Source organism: Melospiza melodia, chromosome 24 (assembly GCF_035770615.1).
Source record: "Melospiza melodia melodia isolate bMelMel2 chromosome 24, bMelMel2.pri, whole genome shotgun sequence".
In the NCBI taxonomy this organism is placed as follows: domain Eukaryota; kingdom Metazoa; phylum Chordata; class Aves; order Passeriformes; family Passerellidae; genus Melospiza; species Melospiza melodia.
In genome coordinates this window covers 5,614,053-5,628,375 of record NC_086217.1, presented here as the reverse complement: position 1 = coordinate 5,628,375, position 14,323 = coordinate 5,614,053, and the positions used below count along the sequence as shown (strand labels likewise).

Here is a 14,323-nt window from a genome sequence, read left to right as displayed (position 1 = left end):
CAAATAGTACATATGATTTTGATTTTGCAAACAAGCATGAGATAAATTATTCTCCTTTGTATTCATGTTGAAATGTAAAGATTTCTCTTTTTTTTCCTCTTTCACTGTGTGATCCTTTTGGCAGTTAGTGATCAACTTTTCAGCCACGCATTTTGGGACGCTGAAAACTCTTGGAAGCCTTTTGCTCCTATCTGTGGGAAAGCATCTAATTCTTGGAAATTAATTTGTTTTGAATTTACTGCAAGCTGTTGCTTATTGAGATCTCCAAGGCTGTGTGGCACAAGCACCCTGAATTACAGCATCCTGGGGGAATGTGGAAATGCTGTGAGCTCTTTCAGATGTGCAGGGTGCCTGTCCAAGTTGGCGCCTTCCTTGTCTCGTTCTAAGAAATCAGGAGAGCTGCTCTTCCTCTTGGCTTCCTGCTGGTACTACTGGGGATGATATTTGGTGTGGCTTTCCAAACATGAGGTTGTGCAACAGCTCCTTGTCCTGGCTCATTCCCTTGTTTGTTGCCCGAGTTCTGAAGGGTTGCCCAGTGTTTGTGTCTGGAGACTAAAATGAACGTTGAGCAAAAAGAGATTAATGGACTCATCACAAAGGTTTAAGTTTATAATCTAAATTGGGTCTTGCCTAATTTGCCTCTTGGTCATTCCACCTTATTTAATGCATGCTCTGTCTTCTCTAGAAGCCTTTTTCTTTATATGGTGTGTTTTGTTGAGCAGTATTCTGTGGTGTTTTGCTTTTTGCCATTGGCCCAGGTCATCTTTAAATTTTGAGTTTGCCTAGACCTAGATTTGGAAGCAGTAACTCACCAGCCAAATTAATATCTTGTCTGAGATCAAAATGATGTTGTAGGAAAGTTGATTTTTTTTTTTTAACACTGGTTTCAGTCTTAAAAACCATAGCAGGCCATTTCTATACAAAGGTGCATCATTCATTCTTTCCAGTAAAGACATCAGTCACTCGTAGCCTGTGATGGTTTCAGTTTATGTGAGTGTCTTTCAGAACCTTCCAGGGGGAAAGGAGCCTCACTGCATTTTCAGACTTCCTAAAATATGTGTAAAACTGCTTGGCAAGTGATATTTGGTTCTTTTATTTTTTTACTTAGTACGTATAATTGTAAACACTCATGTGCTTTAGGTCATTTCCTATGATTAGTATCCTTCTGGAACACATATCTGGAGTTGAGAATATCTGTGAAGCAGGAAACCAAATCTTATTTGCATTCTCCCTTACCCTGGAGGCGTCAGTCTGCATTATTAAATGTTTTGGGTGTGTGACAGAATCTGCATGAAGTTCAGTGTCTGTGTTTAGATTTCATTGGGTGCATGCAGAAATATGAATGTTCTCATTGTCATTTCATCCAAAGTCTGTGATGGATACCTGCTGGATTTTGAGAAACTTCTCTCAGCTAGGAATTCACAGCACAAAATCCCACTTTTCATATCTCTTGGATCTAAATCACTTTATTTGGTGTTGTACCCTAGGGTTGTGTGTACTCAGTGCTGCATGGCCACATTGAATTGATGTGAGACCATAGCAGAGTTTAGAGTGAGGAATACTGGAGTAAGAAAGTCTAATGTATAATAAAAACATGTTAAAATTCATAGATTATTATCTTGCCAAAGGGGAGAGAAAGGAACTGTATATACAACAATGCCTCACTGCGAGATGAAAGTGAGCTTGGATTGAGGTGAGCAATAAAAAATTGCACTTGTCTTTAGGTGGTGCAGCTCATGAAGACAGGTGGTTGGGGCATGCACTAATCCTTGGAGCAGTTTACAAGTTTTTAGTCAAGACAAATTTAATACATGTGGAAAAGAGGGCTTGTACTTTCTGTCCAAGATCTGAGCAATTCCCTCTTACACAGAAAAGGTGAAATGCACCTTCAGTGATTTCAGTTCCCCTGTGCTCAGAATGAGCATGATGCTGCTCTGCAGGAATAAGCAGAATTACATAATCTATTGAAAACATCTGGTTTCAGGCACTGGAAGCTTCCAGTGTCATCTGGGCGAAGAGGAACAGGCATTAGTGTGAAACACACATTTGGCTGTTTCAGAGGTGCTCTGAGGCCAGGTCTTGGATCTGTGGTGAGCACAGGAATGCCTCCTTCATTTCCTGCACAATCACACACGGCCAAAAATAGGCAGGAGAGAGGAATAACATACTCCTGTAGAGCTGAAATTAAGATGAGGTCAACTGCATTTTTATCTTCTATGCTTGCATTTGGCACTTCAATTAAACATGGAAACTAATGACCTCATTAGATTCTTGAAAAGTAAATGCCATTAACATTGATAGTCTCTGTCTCTCTTAATAAGCCTTTCATGAAAAATAGGCCACAATGCAAACCATGCCTCAGCTAATGACCCGTGACCTGAAGATGAACCCAGACATTAATAGAACCTATTAACAGTGTAAATGTAATAACTCAGTGGGACGATATAGTCCAGCAATTAATAAGTTCACATGAAGTTCAACAGAACAACAACGGCAAGAAAAATCAGTTTATTCACCAGTATGGCCAAGGTTCAAACAGGATTTATTTCTGAATTTCCTGTGGATGGTAAGGGCCTTGAATTCTGCATGCAGCACTGGCTGTAAGGGATTTGCTTTTTCAGCTCTCAGTGTGGTGATGAAGTTCTCTGGTTTATCCATCAGGTGAGGTGCACCTCTCATCCAGAACTCTCTTACCCTGCCATCAATAAAAGGGCCCTGGCAGAGGATGCTCACTTGGGCAGCTCCTCTTCCTGCCTGGTGTTACCTGAGCACCGTGCAGGGCCAGCACAGGGAGAAAAGGTCAGATTTATGGATCTATATGATTTCTGTGGAGGGCAGTCCGTGCCTAAAATTCCAGTACTGTTCAGGATATTGGGCTTGTATTTCTGCATTGCTCAAGTACTTGTCCATCTGTCTTTGCTCTGTGGATTCACTTATGTGGCCTCACTGGGGGAAAGGAGGGGAAAGGCAGTGCAACAATATGGCGAGGTTTGACTGAGCTCAGACATTAAATCATGTTGCTTTTATTGTCACATTATCTTTCATTTCAAAATAGGAGTAGAGCAGATGTTTCTTGACTCCTGTAGTCAGTCAGTAGGGTCACCACACATTTTTAACAGAGCTCCATTGTTGCATTACTTGGGTGGATGGTCTGGTAATAACTACTTGGGGCTGAGGAACACACGGTGTAGTCATTCTCACCCTCTGCATGAATACCCTCGTTTCACTCCTGCAGGATTTTGGCTCCTCTTCTTCCTCCCAGGCTCCATAACTGATGAGCATTGAGGGGCCAGGGCAAGTGAGATCTTAGCAAAATTATGTGAGCCTCAAAAATGACATTTTGAGTGGAAATACTACTAACATTTCTTTTACAAAGTTGTAACAAAATGAAAGGAATGGGGGAAATTATGTATTTCAAGATTTGGGGTCAAGAAAGAGCGTTAGGATACGGGAACAAATTTGTACATTGAGAAGAATTTTGTCCCACCTTCTGGCTGAGGAAAATCTTGTGAACTGAATGCAGGCTTGGACATGGCACTAAAGGCTGCTGCAAATTGCTTACTCTAATCTTTTGTGAGATGGGTAGGAAAAGCTGTCTTGATTTGGAGTTGATGCAGAGTAATAATACCTCCTTGGTTTTGCTGGTGGCTGTGAATATGTAATAATGCATAATCTGAAAATAGCTGTGAGAATCATCTCTGAGTAGTGGTTTGTACAACTTCTGGATCGTTTCAGGCATTTTCTTTAATTACCCTTTGCACGTTGCTGCAGCTCCTGTCTGCTGCACCTGCACTGGCTGCTGAAGGATGGGAAAATGGCATTCCCTTATCCCTCCAGGCAGGAATCCCAGTTATCTCTTCTGGAAACATCAAAAAAAAAAAAAAAAAAAAAAAAAAGTGGCAACTTAGGTGAAGCGGAAACCTGAAGGGAATAACCGAAACTCTCTCCTCTGACACCTGTAAGATCCCTTTGCCCCAGCCTGTGGGATTGTTTGTGCAGAGGGAGTTCTCACAAAGATGAAGCCTCTGAGTGTCACTCTAAATTCTCCCCTCAGTTCTGTGTTTATCTGGTATCTCACCTTGCACTGTTGAAAGTATTTCAGGGTTAAATCAAAACTTCAAAGTGTTTGATAGAACTTAATTTTTTCATTGAAAACACACAATATGGAGGTGTGAGTGCCACTGTGATATTTTATGAAAAATCCCTTTGCCAGGATTTTTCTCCTGAGAAGCCTCAGAAAAGAAATGTAAACAATAATTATCTGATTGCTTGGAATGTGGTTTGGAGGTTGCTTACCAACAGGTGCATCTTTGACTGGTTTCATGTTAATTGCTTTTAATTAATGACCAATCCCAGTCCAGCTTTGTTGGGACTCTGGTCAGTCACTGGTTTTTATTATCATTTATTATCATCAGCCTTCTGATGTCTCCTTTCTCTTTCTTTAGTATAGTTTTAGTATATAATTTTCTTTTCATATCATCATATCATATCATATCATATCATATCATATCATATCATCATCATCCTTCTGAGAACTTGAAGTCAATTCTCATCTCTCACCTCGTCCTGGGGACCCTGACAACACCACAACAATGTGAGCTCAAATGCTTTTCTGTGGGCATTGTCATAAGAATGGCTCAGTGATGCAAGCAAAAAATCCCAACTGCTGGGTATACTGGCTTTGTTTTTACAACCCACAGTACATATTTAAGAAAGGTTTTTATTGTTGTTAAATGAAGCTGTCTGACAATATTCTTGTGGTTGAACAACAACCCAATTGATTTGGAGTTTAATACCTTTCCTACCCTTTTATTTCAGAGTGCAGTTCTCTTACAATCTTTCCCCACTTGCTTTTGCAGGATAACATTGATAGGTGAGATGAGTCAGTAAATCTCCTTAAATCTCCCTCAGTCTGAAATCTTCATTAACAACTCTGAGACTTGGTCTGATTGAATTTTACCTCAGTAGGGCACTGAAGGTCTCATGGCCACCACAAACTGTCTGGAAGAACCAACACTGCTGTGCTGGGACCTCTATCTCCATTAAATAAAAACTTCTTTTATGAGCCTGGAGGTAGATTGCAGTGTTTGCACTGCACCTAGAAATTAGTTACAGGTTCTTTTCATGCCTTGTAAGGCTGCCTGGTTTTTTACTTTAGTTTCCTTAATGTTGTAAACTCAAGTGGAAAAGAAACTTGCCAGTGCCACTCAAGCCAACAGAAGAGATTCTGAAGATCCTTTGGAATGTAATATGGTGTTATCCTTCTGAAGTCACATTTCAAAGGAAAATCACTTTTAAAAGCTTTCCATTTATGTGCAACGCAATAATCTTCCTTTTTAGAAGCACGCAGAAATTCTAGTAAAGTGATCCTGGAAAAATACTTGACCTTCATATTTTGTTCCTTAAACTTTCCTTTGGGACTGCAGTATGCTCTCATGAACATGGAAAAAGGCAAGTGTCAAAGGATGCCAGCAGCAGTTAAAGCTTTGCAGCAGGAATGCATCTTGTGGTTGCATTAGAAGAGATTTTTGATCAAATCCAAAATTTTCTTTTTCCCCATTAGTTGAAATGCTGGTGCAGAGCCATCATCCTTGGAGCTGTGAGGAGATTTTATTTGTGCTCGAGGTCTTTTCCAAGTTATCAGAGCAGGATCAGTGATGACGTGCTGAGCAGGATCTGGCTGTGCTGAAGTGAAGTGGGGTCACTGGGTCCCATCAGGGTTGTGTGGCCTTCAGAACAGAACTGGGGCTGTGAAGGAATGATGCAAATAAGAAAATGGAAAACTCCACTTGAAAATTGCCTTAAATAAGGAGACCCCACTGGGGGTTCATCAGAATTCCCTGGGAAAGAAAGTTACAGCTCAAGGTGCCTCGTTCAAGAGATATATGTTACGAAGTTTCATTTGTCAAATTGAGGAAATCAGTTTATTCTCTTTAGGAAACTGTTTGATAAGTCTGAGGTGGGTTCATAGTTAATGAATATTAAATGAATGCTGGAAATAAAGCAGATGTTTTTAACAGCAGGCAGTTTTCTTTAATTCATGATAAATGTTGCAATCTTAAATATTGCATTATAGGGTAGAACACACTCAAACATGAAAAAAGCTGTGGTTGTCCAAGTGGATTTGCCAGTTGGGAGAAATGGACCATGAACAAACTGCTTTCCTTGACATTGTTTTCTCTTTCTAAGAACCTGTCTTGAACTTGTGGAAGATGTCAGCAGCTCTTCAGTGTCTAAGGCTGTAAACTGACCAAATGTTTTTTATCTGAGAACTTCCACAGAATTTCTTTCCTACGTTTCCCTCAGAAATTTCCAATCTAATGTTCTGATGTGATTTTAATTTTTTTGGTATTACATGAATCATTTTTGTCAGGTTTACCTGTAGGTGAGTGTGTACATGTGCACATGGCTCTACAATAATGCTAAAACAGAATCTGCCCTTTTCCCAACTCTCCAGGGAAACCATCTGGAATCACCGAGTCAGATTCCTTGAGGACAGAGTCCTGAGCTCCTGGACATCATTCACCATTTGGAATGCTGGCAAGCAAGGCAAGAAACTCTACAGAAGCTTGTCACCAGCTAATCAGAAAAAGGTGAGCTGGAAAGTGACATTTGTACAAACCCACTTCTTCTTCATATTCTTTTAATCTAACCCAGCAAATTCTCATAAGATATTTTGTCCCCAAAGTACGAGGTTGATACTTAATATAAATTTAGGCAATTCTCAATATTCTGTGTGATGTATTTCTTCTTTTAAAATGCCATGATATTTTATTTAGAGCTTATGGTGGGCAGGGAGAGCAAGAAAAGCACCATGTCCCTGCTAAGCACAGTAGCAGGTGAGACACAGCTGTAGTAGGCAGGTACTCAGGTGAGTAGAGCAGCTCTTTATTTGGGTTGTGAACTCTTTATTTGGGTGCTGAACTGCCTTGTCCAGAGTCATCCATACCTGTGTAATATTTGCCCAGTTCCAAAGTGGATACTGGGCACGTCCCTGATCATTGTGAGTCCCTTTGGAAAGGGACTGATTGCCAAAAAGGATTTGATTGCCAAAAAAAAAAAAAGGGTTTGGTGTGGGCTGAAAGGGTGAGCAGAAACTGCTGGACATGGCTGTCGCATTCACAGTCAGCTGAAAATGCTGGGATTTGGCAGTGGCAGATATTTCTCAGGATAGATTTGTCCAAGAGTCTAAATACCTTGTTTTTATAGCATTTTCTTGTGTGCAATAACTTTGTGTGTTAGATAAAGGCTTTAGGGCTAATGTCAAATGGCTGTTTCTTATAAAGAGCCACAGAACATTCATTTTATTGCTGCATGTGTTTTTCTTTTCTTAAGAATATGGATGGGAAGACAAAATGACAAATACATATAAAAACCTGATTAATGTTGTGGCCCTCAGACCACACACATATAAAAAAATAGAAGACATTTGTATACACACAGTTAGAATTACTGAATAGGCATGGGAGTAAATGTACAAAGCAAAAACTGAACTGAATTTCCTGTTTGATATTCCAGTGCCAATCCAGTGCCATCCCTCAGTCATTGCCATCGTGTGGCAGTGGGTGAGCTGGATGAAAAGATATTAAATTAATCAGTTGCTTTACTCAGAAAGGACAGACCTGTCCATTAAATATGATTTTTTATTTCTTGATTTATTATGACAGTTATATTCTGTATGTTATTTCATTATTATATATAATAATCATAATGACAATTATCTTTTATTTATATATATATTAAAATCTAAAAAAGTATAAAGCCAACTAAAATTAAGTTTAGACAGAATATAGCTGTCTAAAGTTAATTTTAGTTTGTTTTATACTTTAAGTCAGTTTAGGCTTCTGAGATTTCACCTATGCTTTGTTTGTCTGCATACTTTTATTGAGGTGCAGAATTTCACCAGATGTCCTGACTGACTCTGGCTGCACTGTGGAGTCTCTGCAGGGTTGTTTTCTCAATTGGCACCAAGTACCTGCAGAAAATTTGGGACACAAATTCCTAGGACTAAGAAAAAAGACCTCAAAAAAACCTTCCTACATACACCTTCTATTATTTTGTAATTTTGAAACAAACCTGGACTGTACTAAATCCTCAGGAAGAGAATTAAATAATTTGAACTGTCAGGCTTAGGGTGTGTAAGAAAACGTCTTTTTCAAGAAGAAAATAATGTTTCTAGTATTTTTAGAACCTGGTAAACAAAGCAATTGCATTTCTTCTGCTGACAGGATCTTTGTGGGTGTTGAAAAGCCCAGCTCTGCCCTGTGCCAAAGAGAATTGTTTCTTAGAAAACAAAATTCAGGCAATTCCAGGAAGCAGCAGTCTGTCTATGTTCATACTCACTAACAAATTATTACTTTAGTTTGTTTGGGAAACAGTGTGAATGTGAGCTGTGGTTATGTTAAAAGAGAAAAGGACACCTCAGCAATTCTTTTCCCTCAGCCATCTGTATACTGAATATTAAAGTGATGCTTTGTCTCCCAAGGAGTCAGGCAAAAATCCAAGGCTCAGGATTTTTGCTAAACAGCAACACACGAAAAAAATTATTCCACTAGTAGGTTTTTTTATGAATTAATTACCATGATCTCAGTATTCTTAGGGAAATTCTGCTTCCTGGCTGTCCCCTTCTTGATTCGCACTGCTGACAGTGGTTCAGTATTAGCATTTCTGCAAGAATGAAGTCAAACAGGCCTTTTTTTGTTTAAAACACATCCGTTGTGTCTATAATTTGCAGCTGAAGATGGAAACCAAATGTTTTTTGGGATGCTCCATGTGCCTGGAGGGTTTCTTAGCTGTCTTGTCTGCTCTTTCATTCTCCATCAGACTTCAGCTAAAAGGAGAACTTGAGCATTAACATCTCGTGTCATTTCCGATGGCTGAAAATAGAGTTCCAGTGGCTCATGGAAAAGCAGGGGAAAGGCCCAAATAAGCATCAGCTCATTAGTGGGCTGGAAACAGTGCTTGTACACAGCCAGGCCATGCCATTCCTCTGTGACAACAGAACAAGTCTTTTGAAGGCCCTTTTCCCTGGCTCATCGACCATTTACATTTCATCCATTGGGTTCCCTCTGCCTTTTTCCAAGGGCAGCATCACCAAACCTTGTGTTGCAGCTCTGGTCCTTCAGCTCATCCCCACAGCCAAGAAATGTTCAAATTTTGCAGCATTTTAACCATTCTGAAAGTGTGTGAGTGGCACTGTCAGGGCCTGGAGTGGGGACATGGAAATCAAGGAAACATCAATAAAAGGATAATAATGTTGCACCCACCTCCACAATGGAATGTCAATGTGAAAGCAAGTTAAAAGCCTCCAGAGCAAGGAAGGAGATGAAATTTGAAAGTTTCACTTAAATCCAAGTATAAAACACCCTACCATGACATGGGGTAAATCAAGGCTTCATTTTGCGCTGTAGTGAACGCTTCTTGGCCAGGAATACTCCCTGTTGTTTCCATGTGGGAGGAAGAGCTTTTTGCAAGCTCTGTTTTGCCAGCACAGAGCTGTGCACACCCAAAAGGTGCCTGGCACACTCAGATTTCCTCTGCAGGGATGAGTCTCTGGCAGTGAGGTCCCTATGAAGGCAGCTGTGTGTTGTACATAACAAGGGAAATGTTTTATATCCAGTGTTTAGCGGCTGATTTTGCATGTTGGATTCTGGTGTTAAAATTCTCCGTTGATTTTGTTGTGGGTATGTGCAAAAAGGGGAAGCTGCTGCTGTTTTCAGTGGAATGGTGTCTAAATGGAATAATGAAATTAATTTTTGGGATTTAAGGATACCCTCAGCTTCTGTCCTGGCTGTAGTGCTAAAGAGGTGAAATAAAAGCAGCTCCTGGCACAGAAAATCAGAAAATCACTCAGATTGTGGCTGGTGCTTGCTGGTTCCATGGCATGGCAGAAGCTGTTCCTGCCCCTGTGTCCTTGTCCTGTTTTTTCATTAGCTGTATCTATGTGAACTTGCATTGTGATGCTTTCAGTTGCTTTGTTTTGACATGAATGGCCAAAATTGATTTTGCTTTTGCAGAGATGTATATTAACATGCTCCTGTTGCACTTTCTACAAGCTTCAATGAAAGAATTATAAATAGAAGAATTAACAGGGTTCACTAGAAGTTTAAAACTGATGGGAGATTCCACGAGATGGGGAGGGAATGCAGCAGGGAAGATCTCAGTAGGATTTTGCAGGTTGTCTCTGGATTTTGCTCAGTAGGATTTTGCAGGTTGTGTCTTTGGAGGTGACTCTGAGACACCAGCTGATGTAAGGAGGAGGGAGAAGTCCCAGTGTGCAGGTGACCATTTATTGGAAGGGTTTTCCAGTTTTCTGTCAGGTTCCACTCAGTTATTCACTCTCCCATGTGGAACTTGCCTCTCATGTCCTTCCAGACCTGAGAATGTGCTGATCTCAGGTTGTTGCTTTCTGTAAATGGCTGCTACAGACCACAGGTGAAAACAAAATCCTGTGAAGATCATTCACCATAAAAGGACATCATTAGGGTGATGAAACCTTTCAGTTTTTCCATGATGAAATCTGAGTGGAATGGGAAGTGTGAGCAAACACTGTCTGCAGTACCCAACCAGTCACACAGGAAAAAACAATTAAACTGTTGTGCAATCCCAGCAGAGCTCCGGCAGGCAGGAACTCCCAGCTGCACCCCAAGGCTCCCTTCTGTCACTGCTGCTGCTGCTGGGACTGCAGGAGGATGTGCTGCCTTTAAACTCCTTTCCCCAGGGGGGTCTGATAGCCCCAGCCTGGCCCTGACGAGCCCCTGTGTTTATGAGGAAGAGCAGCCAGAAAAGGGCTTTTATCTTCCTCAAACGTGGCATCCCCTAGCAGAGGTTGTTTCTGAGTTGGTATCTTATCTTTTGAGCAATGTAAACTTTCTATTTGGAGGGAGAAGGCAATTTCTCCTTTTCCCCTTACACCACTGTTAGTGGAAGTTGCAGTCCATATTTATAAAAATTACTTACAGTAGTTCCTTAGCTTGCCTGTGGCAAGCTCCTCCAGTTTTGAGCTGAGAGAATTAGAATTAGAGAGAATTCTTTCCTTTGGAATTTTTGTAATTGTGCAGATTTTTATACATGTTTAAAACAAAAACGTGTAATAATTCATATATTTTAGTAACACTGAAGTGTGGTCTGAGGACTCAGTGTGTCATACTGCCAAAGAGTAATTTTGCTAAAAGGGGAGGCTGGAAAAAAGCAAGTTGAGACTCCTTTATGGCTTTATAATTCATGGTTTCTCACAGGGAGACAGGAGTTCGTGTGTGCATAGATGTTCTTCATAAAAGCTACAAGAAAGAAGGCCATTAATGCAGGAAAATAAATAGGTGTCTCTGGGTTTATCCTGATAGTGTATAAAGTAAATAACTCCCATAAGCCTGATGCCCTGGCTTCTCCTTATAGGATAAACAACTGTGCCTAAGTCCTGTATTTAGACTCCAAACACAGCTTTGCTTTAATTGGAAAATAAATAGTGTGTGTCAGAAAAAGAGTTGCCTTACATTTTGGCCACCCACATGGTGTGCAGGCTGCAGGAAAATCACCCATTCAGGTCTGACCTGTTTTTTACTACTGTAAATACCAGGTCTAAGCTGCCTGAGCCCATTGGGAATTATACAGGGAAATACCTCAGTGATAACAAAAAGGGTTTGAGCTCTTTCCATCAAAAAGGGAAATTTGTCACAGGCTCATCTGTGTTCTTTTTTTCACTGAGGGGTTTGTGTGGGGTGTTCTGGGGACTGGAAAGGGCAGAGTTTTCTACACCCAGAAACTGGAGTGATGGAGGGAGAGGGAGAGCTGGAATTAATGGCAATTTAGTGATACAAGGAGTGTCTTTGGAGAGAGACTGTTTACAAGGGGATGTAGTGACAGGACAAGGAGAAATGGTTTTAAACTGACAGAGATTGAGATTAGATATTGGGAAGAAATTGATTCCTGCTGAGAAGTGCAGACACCACTCAGGGGTTTCTGTTAACTGGGTAATAACACACTAAGGGTGAACAGTGAGACTTTCCAGCACAGATCTTGCAGCTGAATTCTCAGGTAGTGACAGAGAATTGTAAATAGAACTTCACCTTGTGTGATAAGTTTTGGTGGTTTATTTTGGTTTTTATTATCTATAAGAGCATAATCAGCTCCAAAAATAACTTCATTTATTGGACAGTAAATCAACATATTGTACTTTGTTCCTAGAACTCTCTTGGGTTGGCTTTGAAGGCATATCTTGCTAAATATTATTTATTATGATCACAGCTTCCAGGACAGTAAAACACAAGCAGTAGAACTGAGATTTGCTGAATACTGGAGAATTTTAACGGCGGTTAGCACAGAATTAAGAGAATACATGCAGGGAATTTATCTTCCCACAGTGACTTGTACTGGTTCCCTTCATGTGCACACACATTTATAAATCTCTGTGTGTGTACACATCCACACCATCTGATTTTGCAGCTACCCCAAAGCATTGCAGTGGTCATGGAAATGGGGCCAGGGATGTAAAGTGGATCAATCTGTGAAGGAGCTGCTTGTGTGTGTCCATCTAACCCAGCTGCACCAGCCACAAACACCTTGTACAATCTCCAGCACCTTCCTGAATTCCCTCCTTCCCTTCTGTTCCCATTCCAGTGCTGCCACAGGGTTCATGTCCTTCATGCAATCCCTGCATCAGAGCAAATTTTCAGAGTGCTCCTGATGTGATTCCTCACTCACTCAGCCCCAGAGTGCAAATTCCGTATTTCCTTAATGTTCTGTTCTTCTTTTGGTGCCTGTTTTGTCTTCTCCAGGTCTCCCTGTGTCTCTCTAAGGGGTTCCAAGGACTGTCCCTGCCCAGTTTATCCCCTCATTTCCCTCATTGCTTTGGACACTGGTGCTTTGCAGCCTTATTTGCAGTCCCTTGATAGTTTTGTTTGCATTCTCTTGCCATTGATGTTTAATGAAGGAAGTGGTATGGTATTAGAAAAACCCTCTACACAAACAGAATGAGGTCACTTTAGGTAAAAGAAAACCATCTAAATCACAGGAAGAAAATGTGTGAGAGAGATTTTAGACACGGAAAGCCAGCCAGCCTTTTCAGCCTTCTCTAACTTAATAAATTAATAAACAGCTGTTTGGCTTTTCAGATTTTCTCAGCAGTAAGTGTTGTTAATCAATTTTTAATGCAGCAATTAAAAAGATATGAAAGCTGCTATCCAGCTTTCACCAGAATAATTGATTTCTGTATGACCTTAACTATCTCAACTGTTCTGCTTCAGTATAAGAGCTCCATGTAGATAAAATGAATAGATCCAACGGAAGTCAGAAGAAAACATAGCCATGTTTATTTTAAAAAGTCTTCCAAAATGTTCCTGGCAACCTAGTGACTCTCAAAAATAAGGCCACTGTGTATTTTAGATGGCAGGCACTTATTCTGCCTGCATATTTATGAGGAATGTAAATAAAAACCCATCTGAAATATCTGGCACCTAGGGCTGCAAATAATTCTTTCATAACTCCAGTAAGAATAAGCAAAGGGAAGCAGTAATTATTTGTGTTTAAACATCAGATCTGCTGAGCTTTTCAGTTGAAATTGAAGTCCATAACCATAGGAATTGCCAGATTTGGTGTGCTGTGCCCTGGAACTGAGGCTGGTGTTGCAGAGCACCCAGAGCAGTGGTCCTGAGGTGTCTGGGGTACATCCCATGCTTGGGGGGGACAGGAAGAGAGAGGCTCTTATTGCATCTCATCCTGGGCTTTAGTGGAAGTGCCAAAATGAGGAAACTGATCTCTGGGATGAGTTTACTCCCTGAGGATGGGGTTGGTGCTGTTCCCTTATGCAGTCAGTGACTTAGATCAGAATGTGCTCATAGACACCTGCAGAATTTTCTCCACTCCTTGAGACAGACCCAGACAGGATTTAATCAGGGTTTAAGCTCCAAAGGAGGCCCAGGGTGCTTTGTCCTACTCCTGTGTCCATCCCATGCCTCAGCTCTGCTCACAGATACATTACAGGTGAAATGGGGTTACTGAAACATTCTGCTGCTGTTTTCCAGATAACTGCATTTTGTGATGTTGATGAAAAGAAAATAACAAAAGGATTCTACACCTATGAGGAGTCTGAGGTGAGTTACAGGCACTCTTGCATTCTTTATTGTGATCTAGAAGTGTCCTGAGGAATGTGATGAAGGAATTTGTCACTGATCTTGTAGTTGTGTAGCAGCTCATTTTGGTGGAGAGGCAGTGACAGAACATTGGAGGGCTGGGAATGGACATTGGAATGCAAACTGGAGCCAAGACTGTCAGCTTCACACCCAGTGAAGTCAGTTTAGAAAGACAAAAATGCTTATTCTGAAAGGAT

General features: G+C 40.8%; 1 protein-coding gene across 3 annotated transcripts in view; it reads left to right on the top strand.

The window, feature by feature from the left end:
* The window catches only part of B3GNTL1 (UDP-GlcNAc:betaGal beta-1,3-N-acetylglucosaminyltransferase like 1), a 107,018-nt gene that overhangs the window by 84,437 nt on the left and 8,258 nt on the right, over window positions 1-14,323 (top strand). For all 3 annotated transcript variants that reach the window (XM_063175631.1, XM_063175632.1, XM_063175629.1), the window contains exons 9-10: window positions 6,458-6,593; window positions 14,019-14,087. In XM_063175631.1, coding sequence (XP_063031701.1) covers window positions 6,458-6,593; window positions 14,019-14,087 — 205 coding nt within the window. The remainder of the gene's footprint in view (window positions 1-6,457; window positions 6,594-14,018; window positions 14,088-14,323) is intronic.